The sequence below is a fragment of the Zophobas morio genome, unplaced genomic scaffold (assembly GCF_036711695.1).
Source record: "Zophobas morio isolate AGI-343-1 ecotype UQ-CSIRO unplaced genomic scaffold, CSIRO_AGI_Zmor_V1 ptg000038l, whole genome shotgun sequence".
Lineage (NCBI taxonomy): Eukaryota > Metazoa > Arthropoda > Insecta > Coleoptera > Tenebrionidae > Zophobas > Zophobas morio.
This window is the reverse complement of record NW_026972143.1, coordinates 2,032,414-2,050,939: the sequence shown is the minus strand read 5'-3', so window position 1 is coordinate 2,050,939 and position 18,526 is coordinate 2,032,414. Positions and strand designations below refer to the sequence as shown.

At 29.7% G+C, this 18,526-nt stretch overlaps 1 protein-coding gene across 1 annotated transcript; it reads left to right on the top strand.

Moving 5' to 3' along the window:
• Window positions 1-462: 462 nt before the first annotated feature.
• On the top strand, window positions 463-18,291 carry LOC135140037 (cullin-2). The gene is made up of 8 exons (XM_064070419.1): window positions 463-1,008; window positions 1,059-1,515; window positions 8,667-9,071; window positions 9,127-9,381; window positions 16,922-17,302; window positions 17,349-17,615; window positions 17,662-17,877; window positions 17,931-18,291. Exons 1-8 carry the CDS (start codon window positions 890-892, stop codon window positions 18,060-18,062), a joined length of 2,232 nt encoding a protein of 743 aa, XP_063926489.1. The 5' UTR covers window positions 463-889; the 3' UTR covers window positions 18,063-18,291.
• Window positions 18,292-18,526: the final 235 nt, after the last annotated feature.

The following is an 18,526-nucleotide window of genomic DNA, read 5'->3' as shown; positions in this document are numbered from 1 at the left end:
TTTTATATAATAGGACGGATACGGTCCTGGCGAAAACTGGGTCATCTTATTAGTATGCCGATCTATAATTTAGAGTTTCCAAGACAGACGTAAAGTTCATTGGTATGCATAGCGTAAGTACATAAAAATATCGTCAAAAATCTACTCAATAATTTTATTTTCATCCTGAAAAAACTCAGAACTGATGAAATAAAAAAATCTCTATAAACAGTTGCAGTTTCAATTTTAAGTGTGTCGGAGGCATTTAAATAGAACTAAGTTTTACGTAAATAAAAAACAAAGTTTTCAAAATCAATAATGAACAGAAAAACGAAACTTTTTATTTTTATCGCTTTGACAGCTTCACGACACCAGCTCCCTCTACCAATCTTACAAGAATCACAGCTACCGTAAAGATCCCACAGGTGGCGCAGGCGTCATTTCCCCGCTACCAACCCAACACTCGAAATTCTCCTTTGGTGAATTTAATCAACATTCCAAATTTTTCACACCACATTCTCAACCAAAAAAATTCCAACCCCATCGCCCCGACCCAAACCCCGTCGGCCGCCCCGTCACATTCCCCGAATTTCGAAAACCAAGATGGTGTCACCAGCTGACATTCATACGTCAAATTGACCCCGTTCCCTCCGTCATAAATTCAAGGATGTTTGTAAAATCAGTGAAAAATTCACAGAGATTGAAAAAATAACCACTCGAAACCCGCAAAACCGCCAAGACCTCCAACCCCCGCAAAACTCCCTCGACGAGGTGACAAAAAATAAAATTTATTAATAAGCCCCCCCAACCAGCCCAGCATTCAGGATTCGTGTTTATGTTGTGACAGAGAAATTTTGCGCATTATTTTTAGAAACGCTTTGTCATTTCCAACTGTCAGTTTTGAGCGAAGATGTCTTTGAAACCGCGCCGTGTTGATTTTAACCAAACTTGGGGGGCTATCAGGGACACGATCAAAGGGGTCATCACGCTGGACCACGTGCCGAGGCCCATATGGAACGACCGCTTCTCGTAAGTACCCGACGCCGCTAAAACGACCACGGCTATAAAACCGCCCTTAGGGACGTCTACTCGCTGTGTGTGGCCCACCCGGAGCCCATGGCCGATAGGCTGTATGCGGAGACGAAGCAGTACCTCATCGACCACGTCTCCAAGCTCCTGGTCCAGGTGCAAGAGGAGGGCGAACAAAGCTTGATCAAAAGTTACTACCATTACTGGTCGCAGTACTCCGTGGGCAGCCAGTACCTGCACAGTCTGTATTTGTATTTAAATCAACAACATATAAGGACGCAGAAGATGTCGGACGCTGAAATTATTTACGGCAGCTCGGACTCGTCAGGTGGCGAACAAATGGAGATCGGGGAGTTGGCGCTGGAAGTGTGGCAGTCTGGGATGATAGCCCCATTGGGGCAGCGGTTGGTGAAGCTGCTGCTGGAGGCGATCGGGGAGGACAGGACCCAGAAGACGTGCTCGATACCCATAGATGCAGTGCGAGGCACCATCTTGAGCTTTGTCGAGGTAATTACAACCAATCAAATTTAAATATGAAATGGGAACGGTTGCCGCAATTTCAATAAAAGAAACATTGCCAATTTTTCGCAATTTCCATATTTGTATTTAAAATGAGTGAGTTATGAGGTCACACACTGTTTTTGTTTTTATTCAAAGGTTACAATAAAAATGAAAACAATTTGGAAAGCAACCATGTTCAGTAAATAAGAACCTCAAATAATACGTAACTCTTTAATGACAAGTGATTGAACGTTTGTTTGAATTAACTTAGTTTTTGTTTTTGTTTGGCGTAGCCACTTGCGAGCCCAAATTTAATGCGCAATCGTTAATGAGGTTAAATCTATTTTTGAACAAACTGCTTAGTCACACGTAAGAAAAATACAAAGAGAAATTTTGGCGTTCACCAAATTTGAGCTCTTGACCAGCTATAAAAAACAAAGACAAAATCATTTTAATTTTAAATGACGTCCTTATATTTTTACTTCCAAACATGGTAAATCGCCAATCCAAATCTGTTTATTCCCTTTCAAACCTTGATGACGCGTCTCGAAATTTCGCCAGATAAAACAAAATATAAATTTTTGTTGTACGACAAATGTTCAGCTGTACAGTTAATACTATAGGAATCATTGTTTGATGAATGATGACTACCAAACCTTGATGACGCGTCTCGAAATTTCGCCAGATAAAACAAAATATAAATTTTTGTTGTACGACAAATGTTCAGCTGTACAGTTAATACTATAGGAATCATTGTTTGATGAATGATGACTACCAAATTTTCTTTCTTCATTTGGCAATTTTGACATATTTTCTTAGAGAGTATTTCTTTTACCAAAATCAGTTTTATCTTATCAGGTACTACCCCCGCCCACCCACCCTCTGTCTCTTTTCTTAGAGGGTATTTCTTTTACCAAAATCAGTTTTATCTTATCAGGTAGTAGCCCCCCCACCCGCCCTCTCTTTTTTTAGGGATTATCTCATTTGCCAAAATCAGTTTTATCTTATCAGGTAGTAGCCCCGCCCACCCGCCCTCTCTTTTTTTCGATGGTATCCCATTTGCCAAAATTACTCTTATCTTAGCAGGTACCAGCCCCACCCACCCACCCTCCGTCTCTTTTCTTAGAGGGTATTGATGCGACGTTGCCACATTTTATTCCAATTTTCTTGATTTTTTTTAGTAGTGGAAGTTAGCGCAAAAACTCAATTTAAAGATATATTTAATGATATACAGGGTGAGTCACTAAGCGCACGGTCCTCGATTATTCATTAATTCCTAAAGGTATAAAAAAGTCACAGACCACAGTTACACGATTTTTTGAGTAGTATACATCAAAATTATTCTGGAATATACAGAGTGTTTTGTTTATGAGGCTAACGTACAACTTAGTTTTTTTTATATATAAAACACCCTATATATTTTCAGATATTCCCATTGGCCTCTTCCTAGACATTATAATCATAGTTTATTTTCGAAACTCTAATGCAACGTTGCCATATTTATTTTCTTGAATTTTTTTGTAGTGGAAGTTAGCCCAAAAGTTGAAAATTTAAAGAGATTTGATATATTGGGTGAGTCACTAAGCGCGCAGTCCCCGATTTTCATTAATTCTTAGAGGTATAAAAAAGTCTCAGACACGGGTTTTTGATGAGTATACATCAAAATTATTCTGGAATATACAGAGTGTTTTGTTTATGAGGCATAACATGCAACATAGTTTTTTTATATATAAAACACCCTATATATTTTCAGATATTCCGATTGGCCTCTTCCTAGACATTATAATCGTAGTTTATATTTTTGAAACTGCAATGCGACGTTGCCACATTTATTTTCTTGAATTTTTTTGGTAGTGGAAGTTAACCCAAAAACGCAAAATTTAAGATTCTAATATACAGGGTGAGTGACTAAGCGCACGGTCTTAGATTAATCATTAATTATTAAAGATATAACAAAGTCAGACTAGAATTACACTGAAATTATTCTCGACTATACAGAGTGTGTTGTTTTTGAAGCACAACATACAAATTAGTTTTTTATATAAAACACCCTATATATTTTTAGAAATTCCCATTAGCTTCTTCCTAGATTTTATAACTAGTTTATTTTTGAAAATCCGATGCGACATTGCCATGTTTTATTCCAACTTTCTTGAATTTTTTTGGTAGCGGAAGTTAGCCCAAAAATTCAAAATTGAAAGAAATTTTGATATACAGAGTGAGTCATTAACCGGGCGGTTCTAGAGTATTAATTAATTATTAGAGATATAAAAAAGTCAAAGACTACAGTTACACGGTTTTTTGAACATATGCATTGAAATTATCGTCGAATATTCAGATTTTGTTTTTGAGGCACAACATACAACTTAGTTTTTTTTTCTGTATAACCGTAGTATATTTTCGAAATTCCTATGCGACGTTGCCATGTTTTATTCCAATTTTCTTGAATTTTTTGGTAGCGCAAGTAGCCCAAAAACTCAAAATTTAGAGAAATTTTGATATACAGGGTGTATCACCAAGGGTGCGGTTCTAGATTATTCATTAATATATAAGATATAAAAAAGTCAGAGCCTACTGTTACTATGGTTTTTTGATTAGTATACACTGAAATTATTCTCGACTATACAGACTGTTTTGTTTTTAAAGCATAACATACAACTTAGTCCCTTTTATATAAAACACCCTATCTATTTTTAGATATTTCCCATTATTTTCTTTCTAGACTTTATAACTGTAGTTAATTTGGAAACTCCGATGCGACGTTGCCACGTTTTATTCCAACTTTCTTGAATTTTTTTGGTAGCGGAAGTTAGCCCAAAAATTAAAAATCTAAAGAGATTTTGATATACAGGGTGAGTCATTAACCGCGCGGTCCTAGATTATTCATCAATTATTGGAGATATAAAAAAGTCAAAGACTACAGTTTTATAGTTTTTTTGAACAATATACACTGAAATTATCCTCGACTATTCAGATATTGTTTTTGAAGCATAACATACAACTTAGTTTTTCTTCTAATATAGAACACCCTATATATTTTTAGATGTTTCCATTAACTACATCCTACACGTTATAACCATAGTATATTTTTGAAATTCCTATGCGACGTTGTCACGTTTTATTTCAATTTTGTTGAATTTTTTGGTAGCTCAAAATTTAAGGAGATTTTGATATACAGGGTATATCACTAAGCGGCTCTACATTATTCATTAATATATAATATATAAAAAAAGTCAAACTACAGTTATATGATTTTTTGATTCGTCTACACTGACATTTATTCAATTTGTTTTTGAAGCACAACATATAAATTAGTTTTTTTTTAATGTAAAACACCCTATATATTTGTAGATATCCCCATTAGTTCTTCCTAGACTTTATAACTGTAGTTTATTTTTGAAACTCCGATGCGACGTTGCCACGTTTTATTCGAATTTTCTTGAATTTTTTTTGGTAGTGGAAGTTAGACTATTCAGATTTTGTTTTTGAGACACAACATACAACTTTTTTTTTTTAATATAGACCACCCTATATATTTTTAGATGTTTCCGTAAACCACGTCCTAGACTTTGCAATCGTAGTATATTTTCGAAAATCCTATGCGACGTTGCCACGTTTTATTTCAATTTTCTTGAATTTTTTTGGTTAACCCAAACACTCAAAATTTAAGATTTTGATATACAGGGTGAGTGACTAAGCGCAAGATTCTAAATTACTTATTAATTCTTAAAGATATAAAAAAAGTCTGAAACTACAGTTATATGATTTTTTGATCAGTAGTGTACATTGAAGTTATTCTCGACCATACAGAGTGTTTTGTTTTTAAAGCATAACATACAACTTGATTCATTTTATATAAAACACCCTATATATTTTTAGATATTCCCATTAGCGTCTTCCTAGACTTTATAACTATGTATAGTTTATTTTTGAAATTCTAATGCAAGGTTGCCACGTTTTATTCCAACTTTCTTGAATTTTTTTTGGTAGTGGAAGTTAGACTATTCAGATTTTGTTTTTGAGGCACAACATACAACTTTTTTTTTTAATATACACCACCCTATATATTTTTAGATGTTTCCATAAACTACATCCCAGACTTTATAACCGTAGTATATTTTTGAAAATCCTATGCAACGTTGCCACGTTTTATTTCAATTTTCTTGAATTTTTTTGGTAGTGGAAGTTAACCCAAAAACACAAAATTTAAGATTTTGATATACAGGGTGAGTGACTAAGCGCACGATTCTAAATTACTCATTAATTCTTAAAGATAGATAAAAGTCTGAAACTACAGTTATATGGTTTTTTGATTAGTAGTATACACTGAAATTATTCTCGACCATACAGAGTGTTTTGTTTTTAAAGCATAACATACAACTTGGTTGCTTTTGTATAATTATAAATTTGAATTTTTTTTGGTAGTGGAAGTTAGACTATTTAGATTTTGTTTTTGAGGCACAACATACAACTTTTTTTTTTAATATAGACCACCCTATATATTTTTAGATGTTTCCATAAACTACATCCCAGACTTTATAACCGTAGTATATTTTTGAAAATCCTATGCGACGTTGCCACGTTTTATTTCAATTTTCTTAAATTTTTTTGGTAGTGGAAGTTAACCCAAAAACGCAAAATTTAAGATTTTGATATACAGGGTGAGTGACTAAGCGCACGGTCCTAAGTTACTCATTAATTCTTAAAGATACAAAAAAGTCTGAAACTACAGTTATATGGTTGTTTGATTAGTAGTATACACTGAAATTATTCTCGACCATACAGAGTGTTTTGTTTTTAAAGCATAACATACAACTTGGTTCCTTTTATTCCAACTTTCTTGAATTTTTTTTTGGTAGCGGAAGTTAGACTATTCAGATTTTGTTTTTGAGGTACGACATACAACTTAGTTTTTTTTTCTAATATAGACCACCCAATATATTTTTAGATGTTCCCGTAAACTACATCCTAGACTTTATAACCGTAGTATATTTTTGAAAATCCTGTGCTACGTTGCCACGTTTTATTTCAATTTTCTTGATTTTTTTTGGTAGTGGAACTTGGCTCAAAAACTCAAAATTTAAGGGAGATTTTGATATACAGGGTGAGTCACTAAGCGTGTGGTCCTAGATTATTCATTAATATCTAAGATAAAAGTCGGAGACTACAGTTATATGGTTTTTTGATTAGTATATACTGAAAATTTTCTCGACTATACAGAGTGTTTTGTTTTTGAAGCATAACGTACAACTTAGTTTTTTCTAGATATAAAACACCCTATATATTTTTAGATATTCGCATTAGCCTCATCCGAGACTTTATAACCGTACTTAATTTTTGAAACTCCGATGCGACGTTGCCACGTTTTATTCCAATTTTCTTGAATATTTTTGGCAGCGGAAGTTAAAAAAAACTCAAAATTTAAGGAGATTTAGTTATACAGGGTGAGTCACTAATCGCGCGGTCCTAGATTATTCATTAATTATGTGTTTTGGTTTTGTGGGATAACACAACTTTGTTTTTTATATATAAACCAGCCTATATATTTTTAGATATTCCCATTAACCTCTTCCGAGATTTTATAATCGTAGTTTATTTTTGATGCCATGTTGCCACGTTTTATTTCAATTTTCTTGAATTTTTTGGCAATGGAAGTTAAATAATTCAAAATTTAAGGAAATTTGGATATACAATGTGAGTCACTAAGCGCGCAGTCCTAAATTATTCATTAATTAATAGAGATACAAAAAAGTCACAGTTATAAGGTTTTTTTGAGTAGTATGCATTAAAATTATTCTCAAATATACAGAAAGTTTTGTTTGTGAGACATAAATATCATAGGACTTAGTTTTTTTGTTATACATAAAACACCTTATATATTTAATATCTATAGATCTTCCCACTGTCCTCTTCGTAGACTTTATACCCGTAGTTTATTTTTGAAAATCCGATGCGACGTTGCCAGGTTTTATTCGAATTTTCTTGAATTTTTTCTTTAGAGGTAGAGTCCACGAAAAAAATTACAATGTTATTTTTATGATCTGTTTTGAAATATATATGGAGTGATAAACAGAGGTACACACGTTGTTCTGTAATATCGATATTTTAGTGTTTTACTTGAGAAAAACTAACTAAAACATCAACATTTGACAACTGTAATTATTAAAAAAAATATATAAACACTCTGTATATTAAGATTCTATTTTATTTATACCACAATAAAGTAAATTGGAGTAATGTGGCAACGTTGCATCGGAATTTTAAACATAAACTGTTGGTATAGGAAATACTTAAAGAAAAAAAAATTAGATGTGAACATTTAAAAATTTAAAGTTTTAGATTTTTTATTATTTTAAAAATGGAATAATTTGGCAATATCGTAAATTCAAAAATAAAATATATATGTGTATAGGGTGTACCATTAAAAAAAAAAGTTCTATATTGTTCCTCACACTGTCCCATACAAAAGCACAGAGTGGCAAAAAACTGTATATTTATCGTAAACTACTGAAAAGCCACAAAGTTGTATTTTTCAAAATGTGGCATATATGTATTATACAGATTTAAATTTTCAACGAAACTCGGAAAAAAGATATCAGAGACAAGATTTTTTATATAATAGTTGTCAAAATATTTGCATTTGTAAGGAGAAAATGGTTTTATTTAAAAATTTACAGTTCGGCCATTTTTAAAGATGGAGGTTTGGAATGATACACGAGAGTTTTATTTACATTGTGCGTAAAAATTGAACGTACTATACTATATACATTTGAAAAATACGAGAAAACTATTTGTAAATTTATTCACCCTGTATAAATAAATTAAAACAATGTTACTCAAAAAAATACGCCTGACTCATCTTTCTTCAAGTTTTGATAAAAAAATATAAATTTATAGAAATATACAGGTGTTATGTTTTGAATAATTCACAAACAACGTTGAGACACCCTGTATATAATTTTACAAATACTTTCTCGATGGCGGAAAATATAAATATACAGGGACGAAATCTCATTATTATTGTTATTAGAAATGGAAAAAAGTCCAAAACTATACAAAGGCGGAACACAGCTTACAAAGGTGTCCCGAAAACAACACTCTCAACACATCAGTTTGAAATTTCTCGTATACATATGGCCTAATCTTTCTCCCTCAAGGTTCAAGGCTACAAAAAGAAAGGCCAACTGCAACTCTACCAAGAACTCTTCGAAGAGCCCTTCTTGAAAGAAAGTGGCGAACACTTCAAGCGCGACGCCGCCAAACTCCTCCAAGAAAAAAACGTCAGTTTGTACATGGAACGGGTCAAAGCCAAAATCGAAGAGGAACTTCTTCGGGCCAGACGCTTCCTCCACGCCAGCTCTCTATCGAAAGTATCTCAAAGATGCGAAACCCACATGGTCGCCGAACACTTGGAGTTCCTCTACAGCGAGTGCACGGCCATGGTACAGGGCGAACGCAAAAAGGACCTCTCAAATATGTACGATTTGCTCAAGAGCGTGCAAAACGCGATGGTTCTCCTGATCGATACGGTCTTGGACCACATCAAAACGCAAGGATTGGCCGTAAGTTGGATTTTTGGGTTTGGTTGGGGGGGTTTATGGTCGTTTTTGGTCGCAGGCTATAGGTAACATCGACACGGAGAATATTCATATTACGTTCGTGGAGAACATGCTGGGGGTTTATAAGAAGTATAAGTTGCTGATTCAGGAGGTGTTCAAGTCGGACCAGAATTTCATGGGTGCGTTGGATAGGGCTTGCAGTAGTGTGATTAATCACAAGTTTGGGAAGCCGGTGTGCAAGAGTCCGGAGTTTTTGGCTAAGTATTGTGATGCGCTGCTGAGGAAGTCCAGTAAGGGAATTAGCGACTCTGAGGTAAGTCCATTTATGATTAATAAATAATAATGACTTAGAACACATGTCAAAATAAAATATAAATAAATAGAAAATTACGATGAACTAAATTCCAAATTGAAATGTAAAAAAGAAAATCATTAAATGATAGATGCTGCAGGTTACTATCCCCGTAACACCGAAAATTTCAACAAAAACTGTTGCGTTTCAACAGCTACGCTGTCATATTTTAATGATCTCGGGTGTTTTTTCGATATTAACATTTTTCATTTTTCGATTTTTCAGTTTCTCAATTTTTCATTTTTCCTTTTTTTTCAATTTTGCAATTTTTGGATTTCTCCATTATCCGATTTTCCGATTTCTTTAATTTTCAATATTTTGATTTTGCACGTTTTCGATTTTATAAATATTTCTCAATTTTTAGTCTTTCGATTTTTCAATTTTTCGTTTCTTCAATTGTCTTAGTTCTTGATTTCCAATTTTTAAATGTTTTAAAGTTTTCATTTTTCGATTTCCAATTTTTGATTTTTCAATTTTACAATTTTTCCATTTTTTTCGATCGAAAAGCTGACAATTTGAAAAAGTGAAAATCAAAAAATTGAAGAGCTCAAGAAAACAGAATTGAAACATTGAAAAACTAAAAAAAAGTGAATTAAACGAAAAATTGGAAAATCCAAAAATTGTAAACATTTACAGAATCGTCAAAATTGTAAAGTCGAAAAACTGTAACAATGAAAAATCGAATAAATGAAAAAGTTTTAAAATCCAATAACTGAAAAATGGTAATATTGGGAAAGTGAAAAATTGAAAATTGAGAAACTGAAGAATCTAAAAATTAAAAAATCGAAATATTGAAAAATTTAAAAATTGAATAATTTTACATTAAAAAAAGAATAATTATGAGCGAAAAATTGAAAAAATAAAGGAAATGAAAAACCAAAACGAAAAATTGAAGAAATGAAAAACGAAAAATTGGAAAATCGCGAAATTGAAAAAGTGAAAAATTTTAAAAATTATAATTATTATTACATATTAAAATGAAAACTAGAAAAATTGCAAATCAAAAATTAAAGGAACGAAAAATTAAAAGATCTAAAAGTTGAAACACCGAAAAATTCAAATCGAACTATCGAAAAATCCAAAAATTGAAAATTTCTAATTCAAAAAAGGAAAATTATAAAATCAGAACATTGAAAAACCGAAAAATTGAAAGATGGAAAAATTGAAAAATTAAATATCCTGACATTTGAGACACTGAATTGAAAATTGAGAAACTGGAAAATCAAAAAATTAAAAACTCGAATTATGTATGCAAAAATTGAATAATTTTACATTAAAAAAAGAAAAATTACAGGATAAGAACATTGAAAAACCGAAAAATTGAAAAAAAAAAATGAAAAATCGAAAAAATTAAAAAGTGTTAATTTTTCGAAAAATCCTGATTTAATTACCGTCGACCAATTTTTTGGCATCAATTTTTCGATATTAACATTTTTCATTTTTCCTTTATTTTTTTTTCAATTTTGCAATTTTTGGATTTCTCCACTATCCGATTTTCCAATTTCTTTTCAATCTGTTGATTTTATAATATTTCTTTTTTTTTATTTTGCACTTTTTCGATTTTTATAAGTGTTTCTCAATTTTTAGTCTTTCGATTTTTCAATTTTTCGTTTCTTCAATTTTCTTAGTTCTGGATTTCCAATTTTTAAATGTTTGAAAGTTTTCATTTTATTCTTTTTCGATTTCTCATTTTTGGTTTCTCAATTTTACAATTTTTCAATTTTTCCAATCCGAAAAGTTGATAAATCGAAAAACTGAAAATTGAGAAATTGAAGAACTGAAAAAAAACAAAATTGAAACATTGAAAAACTAAAAATTGAAAAAATGAATTTATCGAAAAAATGGAAAATCCAAAAATTGTAAACATAAAGATATATTGTATATATAAACATAAAATTGAGAAATCGAAAAAATGGAAATGTTTTAAAATCGTGAAATTGAAAAAGTGAAATTTTTTTTAAACTAAATTATTATTACATATTAAAATGAAAACCAGGAAAATTGCGAATCAAAAATTGCAGAATTGAGAAATTGAGAAACTAAAAAATCTAAAAGTTGAAAAATCGAAACACAAAACCAAAAAATTGCAAATCAAAATTTTGAGAAATCAAAAAATTTTAAAATTATACATTGAAAAAAAATATATAAAATCACAATAATGGAAAATCCAAAATTTGATAAAATAAAGAAAGTAAAAACCGAAACGAAAAATCGAAGAAATGAAAGATTGAAAAAATCGAAAAATTGAAAAAACTCGTGAAAATGCAAATCACAAAAATTGCTAATTGTAAGATTGAAAAAATTTAAATTAAAAAAACAAAACATGATTAAATCGGGACATCTAAAACTCGAAAAATTGTAAAAGAAAATAAAAACTGAAATGAAAAATTGCAAATTGAATAAATAAAGAAAATAAGAACCGAAACGAAAAATTGCAAATCGAAAAATTAAAAGATTAAAAATTGAAAAATCGAAAAAATTTAAAAATCCAATAATTGAAAAATGAAAAAATTCTAAAATCGTAAAATTGAGAAAGTGAAGAATTTTAAAAATTGCTAATCCAAAAAAAGTTGAAAAATCCAAAAATTGACGAAAAAAATCAAAACATTGAAAAACCCAAAAATTGAAAAAATATAGAAAATAAAAACCGAAAGGAAAAATCGAAAAATGAAAAAATTTTAAAATCCAATTATTGAAAAAAGAAAAAATTGTAAAATTGAGAAAGTGAAAACTAAAAAAAAATTTATTATTATTACATATTAAAACGAAAACCAGAAAAATTGCTAATGAAAAATTGAAGAATTGAGAAATTAAGAAACTTAAAAATCTAAAAGTTGAAAAATCGAAACACAAAACCAAAAAACTGAAAAACAAAATATTGAGCAATCCAAAAATCGAAAAACTTTCCCTTGAAAAAAAAGGAAAATTATAACATCAGAACATTGAAAAACCGAAAAATTGAAAAAATAAAGAAATCAAAAATCCGAAACGGAAAATCGAAAAAATGAAAGTTTTAAAATCCAATTATGGAAAAATGAAAAAATTCTAAATTCTAAATAAAAATTGAGAAAGTGAAAAATTGAGGAACTGAAAAATCAAAAAATCTAAAAGTTGAAAAATCGAAAAATAAAACAAAAAATTGCAAATCAAAATAGTGAGAAATCCAAAAATTGAAAAATTTTACATTGGAAATAAGGAAAATGAAAAACCGAAACGGAAAATCGAAAAAATGAGAAGTTTGAAAATCCAATTATTGAAAAATGAAAAAATTCTATAATCGTAAAATTGAGAAATTGAAAAATTGAGGAATTGAAAAATTTTACATTGAAAAAAAGGAAAATTGTAAGATCAGAACATTGAAAAACCGAAAATTTGAAAAAATAAAGAAAATGATAAACCAAAACGAAAAATTGAAAAAATGAAAAACCGAACCGAAACGAAAAATTGAAGAATAAAAAACGAAAAATCGAAAAAATGAAAAAGTTTTAAAATCCAATTCTTGAAAAATGAAAAAAAATTTAAAATAGAGAAAGTGAAAAAAATTTTAAATATAAATTATTATTATATATTAAAATGAAAACCAGAAGAATTGCGAATCAAACATTGAAGAATTGAGAAATTGAGAAACTAAAAAATCTAAAAGTTGAGAAACCAAAAAATAAAACAAAAATTCAAATTGAAAAAAGGAAAATTATAAAATGAGAACATTGAAAAACCGAAAAATTAAAATATGAAAAAATTGAAAAATTAAATGCCCTGAAATTTAGAAAGTAAAAATCGAATAAATGAAAAAGTTTAAAAATCCAATAATTGAAAAATGGAAAAATTCTAAAATCGTAATATTGAGAAAGTGAAAAATTGTAAAAATTATAATTATTATCGTATTTTAAAATGAAAACTAAAAAAATTGCGAATCAAAAATTGAAGAATTGAAAAATTGAGGAACTGACAAATCCAAAAATAGAAAAAAAAATCCAAATCAAAATTTTGAGAAATCCAAAAATTGAAAGATTTTACATTGAAAAAGAGGAAAATTATAAGATCAGAACATTGAAAAACCGAAAAATTGAAAAAATAAAGCAAATAAAAAACCGAAATGGAAAATCGAAAAAATGAAAAAATTTTAAAATCCAGTTATTGAAAAATGAAAAAATTCTAAAATCGTAAAATTGAGAAAGTGAAAAAAATTTTAAATATATATAATTATTAAGAGTATTAGAAAAATTACGAATCAAAAAATGGATTGAGAAATTGAGAAACTAAAAAATCTAAAAGTTGAAAAATCGAAACACAAAACCAAAAAATTGAAAATCAAAATATTGAGAAATCCAAAAATTGAAAAATTTTACATTGAAAGAAAGGAAAATTATAAGATCAGAGCATTGAAAAACCGAAAAATTAAAAAGATAAAGAAAATAAACCGAAACGGAAAATCTAAAAAATGAAAAAGTTTTGAAATCCAATTATTGAAAAATGAAAAAATTCTAAAATCGTAAAATTGAGAAAGTGAAAAATTTTAAAAATAATGATTATTAAGAGTATTAGAAAAAATACGAATCAAAAAATAGATTGAGAAATTGAGAAACTAAAAAATCCAAAAGTTGAAAAATCGAGACACAAAACCAAAAAATTGAAAATCAAAATATTGACAAATTCAAAAATTTTATATCGAAAAAAAGGATAATTGTAAGATCAGAACATTGGAAAACCGAAAAATTGAAAAGATAAAGAAACGAAGAATTGAAGAAATGAAAAATTGAGGTATTGAAAAATCTAAAAATTTAAAATTCTAAAAGTTGAAAAACCGACAGAACTGGAAAATGCAAAATCGAAAAAAGTCCAATAATTGAAACATGAAACAATTCTAAAATCATAAAATTGAGAAAGTGAAAAATTTTAAAAATTACAATTTTTATCGCATATTAAAGTGAAAACTCGAAAAATTGCAAATCAAAAATTGAAGGAACAAAAAATTAAAAAACTAAAAGTTGAGAAACCGAAAAACTGGAAACTGAAAAATTGCAAATCAAAAATTGAAAATTTTCAAATTTAAAAAAGAAAAATTATAAAATCAGAACACTGAAAAACAAAGAAAATGAAAAGTCGAAACCAAAAATTGCATTGAAGAAACTCAAGATTGAAACATTGGAAAACTAAAAATCGAAAAAATGAAAAATCTAATAAATGAAAAAGTTTTCAAATTGAAAAAGTGAAATTTTGTTTAAATTATAATTATACATTTAAATTCAAAACCAAAGAATTGAAAATGAACAATGGAAAAATGGAAAAATTCCAAAATCGCAATATTGAGAAAGTGAAAAATTGCAAAAATTACAATTATTATTACATATTAAAATGAAAACTCGAAAAATTGCAAATCAAAAATTGAAGAATTGAAAAATTGAGGAACTGAAAAATCAAAAAATGTAAAAGTTGAAAAATTGAAAAAAAGCAAAAATTATAAGATCACAACATTGGAAAAGTGAAAACTATAATTATTATTACATACTAAAATGTAAACTAGAAAAATTGCAAAACGATCTATTGAAAAATCCAAAAATTGAAAATTTTCAAATTGAAAAAGTAAAATTATAAAATTAGAACATTGAAAAAACCGAAAAATTGAAAGAACAAAGAAAATGAAAAACCGAAACCAAAAATTGCGCTCAAGAAACCCAAGATTGAAACATTGAAAAAATAAAATTCTAATAAATGAAAAAGTTTTAAAATCCAATAATTGAAAGTGATTTTTTTACTTATAATTATATATTTAAATTCAAAACCAAAAAATTTCAAATTTCACATTGAAAAAAAGAACAACTATAAAATCACAGTAATGGAAAATCGAAAAACTTAAAAAATAAAGAAAATGAAAAATCGAAACAATTCAAAAAAGTCCAATAATGGAAAAATGAAAAAAATCGAAAATCGAAAAATTGAGAAACTACACATTTTTTTAAATAATAATTTTGATTACATATTAAAGTGAAAACTCGAAAAAATCAAATATTGAAGGAACGAGAAAATTAAAACATCTAAAAGTTGGACAACCGAAAAATTGCAAATCGGAATTATTGAAAAATCCAAAAATTGAAAAATTAAATATTCTGAAATTCAGAAAAATAACAATCGAAAAATTGATAAATAGAGTAAATGAAAACATTTTAAAGTCCAATAACTGAAAAATGGAAAATTTCTAAAATCGTAATATTGAGAAAGTGAAAACTTGCAAAAATTATAATTATTATTGCATATTAAAATGAAAACTAGAAAAATTGCAAATCAAAAATCAAAGAATTGAAAACTCCAAAAATTGAAAAGTTTTACATTGAAAAAAAGAAACATTATAAGATCAGAATATTGGAAAACCGAAAAAGTGAACAAATAAAGAAAATGCAAAACCAAAACGAAAAATTGAAGAAATGAAAAACGAAAAATTCTAAAATCGTAAAATTGAGAAAGTGAAAAATTTTAAAAACTATTATTATTAGGAGTATTACATATTAAAATGAAAACTAGAAAAATTGAAAGAACAAAGAAAATGAAAAATTTAAAAACTAAAAATCGAAAAAATTAAAAATCTAATAGATGAAAAAGTTTTAAAATCCAATAATTGAAAAAGTATTTTATTTTTTTAAATTATAATTGTATATTTAAATTCAATGAAATCCAAAAATTGAAAAAAAAACTATAAAATCAGAATAATGGAAAATCTAAAATTTGATAAAATACAGAAAACTCGTGAAAATGCAAATCACAAAAATTGAAAGATCTAAAAGTTGGAAAATCGAAAAACTGAAAAAATGAAAACTCGAAGAGTTGCATGTCGTAAAATTGAAGCAACAAAAAAAATGAAAAATTAAAGAATCGAAAAATTGAAAAAATTTAAAATTTAAAAATCGAAGAAATAAAATGAAAAATTGCGTATCGGAAATTTGAAGAAACGAAAAATTGAAGAAACAAAAAATTATAAAATCCAAACGTTGGAAAATCGAATAATTGAAAAAATAAAGAAAATAATAAGCCGAAAAGAAAAATTACAGCTCGAAAAATTGAAAAATTCAAAACTTGAAAGCCCGGGAATCCCAGGTATTTTCATTTTGAAAAAGTTTGAAAGAATTTTGGGAGGCGCTAGTGTCATTTTTAAAAAAATTGAAAGATTATCGGGAGCCCCTTTTTGAAGTTCAAATGTTCTTTTGAGGACTTGAGTGTTTCATTATTTTTACCTTAAGTCGTTCAACATCCAAGCCACAACAATTATTCAGATTTAAAATTGTGTCCCTCACCTCAATAAATATAACCTTTTTTAAATTGAATGAAAAATTAGTGATAGCTAATTAGTGATGCTAATTTAATTTTGTCTACATTTAGTAAGTCATTAAAGCACGTGGAAAATATAAGTATAATATAAATTAAATTCCACACCCTCTTTACATCAGTAGAGTCAAAAACCAATAACTCACAAGTCACAACCGACCAAAAACCTATCCATTTTCCCCAGGTGGACGAAAAACTCGCCGAAAGCATAACAATCTTCAAGTACATCGACGACAAAGACGTTTTCCAAAAATTCTACTCCCGAATGCTCGCCAAACGCCTCATCCACCAGCAAACCCAGAGCATGGACGCCGAAGAAGCCATGATAAACCGCCTGAAGCAAGCCTGCGGCTACGAATTCACCAGCAAACTCCACCGAATGTTTACAGACATGTCCGTCAGCGCAGATCTCAACAACAAATTCAACGCGTTCTTGAAGCAAGACAACATCGACCTAGGCATCAATTTTAGCATATACGTACTACAAGCCGGGGCCTGGCCTCTGGGCCAAACCGTGACCACGCCCTTCACCTACCCCAGACAACTCGAGAAAAGCGTGCAAATGGTAAGCAGATTTTTACTACGACCATCAATAAACGCGTGCGTTGCAGTTCGAAAATTTCTACCACAATCGCTTCAACGGGCGCAAGCTGACTTGGCTACACAATTTGTGTCAAGCGGAACTCAAACTAGGCCACTTGAAAAAATCGTATTTGGTGACGATGCAGACCTTCCAAATGGCGACTTTGTTGTTGTTCGAGCATACGGACTCTCTCACGTTTAGGGAGATTAAGGAGAGCTTGCAGCTAACGTCGGAACAGTATCATAGGTATGCGGCTAGTCTCATCGATTGTAAATTATTAATAGCAGATAGCACGGTAAGGGTGTGGATTTTGGAGGGATGTAGCTAATTGGGGGTTGTAGGAGCTCAAACCGGAGACTATTTTACGTTTAAACATGGAGTACAACAACAAGCGGACGAAGTTTAGGATAAACGCAGCCGTACAGAAAGAGTCGCCGCAGGAAATTGAACAAACGATGAACTCGGTCGAAGAAGACAGGAAAATGTACCTGCAGGCAGCGATTGTTAGAATTATGAAATCAAGGAAAATACTCAAACATAACGCGTTAATACAAGAGGTGGGTCCGTATTTATTTAGTTTGATTGGGTTTTATTAAAGTGTTCGTTTTAGGTATATGCACAGTCGAAAGTCTCCTTCGCCCCCAGTATTCAGCTGATCAAAAAATGCATCGAGTCGCTGATCGATAAACAATATATTGAAAGGACACCGCATTCTAGTGAAGAGTATAGTTATGTAGCTTAATTTACGAACTAACTTAATTTATTTAACTGTTTGGAATGACATTTTTTTGTTTGGTAAAGCGCTACCAGGAAATTCAAAAATTCTACTTGTATTATACGTGTAAATAAATATTGTGTTGAAAAGTAATCTAGCTCGAATCAATATCGATCTTTATTTTGATTCAAGTACTGTATATTTTAACATGAATGTAATTTGCCCTTTGTGATAATTAAATATTACCACTTTTCAATGGGGTTTGCATTTGCGTGAAAATGTAAAGGAAACACGTACTTACCGACTCGGGGGGCCGTTTTGTGGGGCTTCTTGGGGCACTTTCAAACTCGCGATTGACAGATCGATCACTGACAGGAGTGCCAACTTCACCTGTCACCAAAATAGTTTTCGGGATTTTTAGCCAGAAGGGCGAAAATTAAGATCGTCACGTTACTTACAACATTTTAATCGAAATATACATAATAGAACAA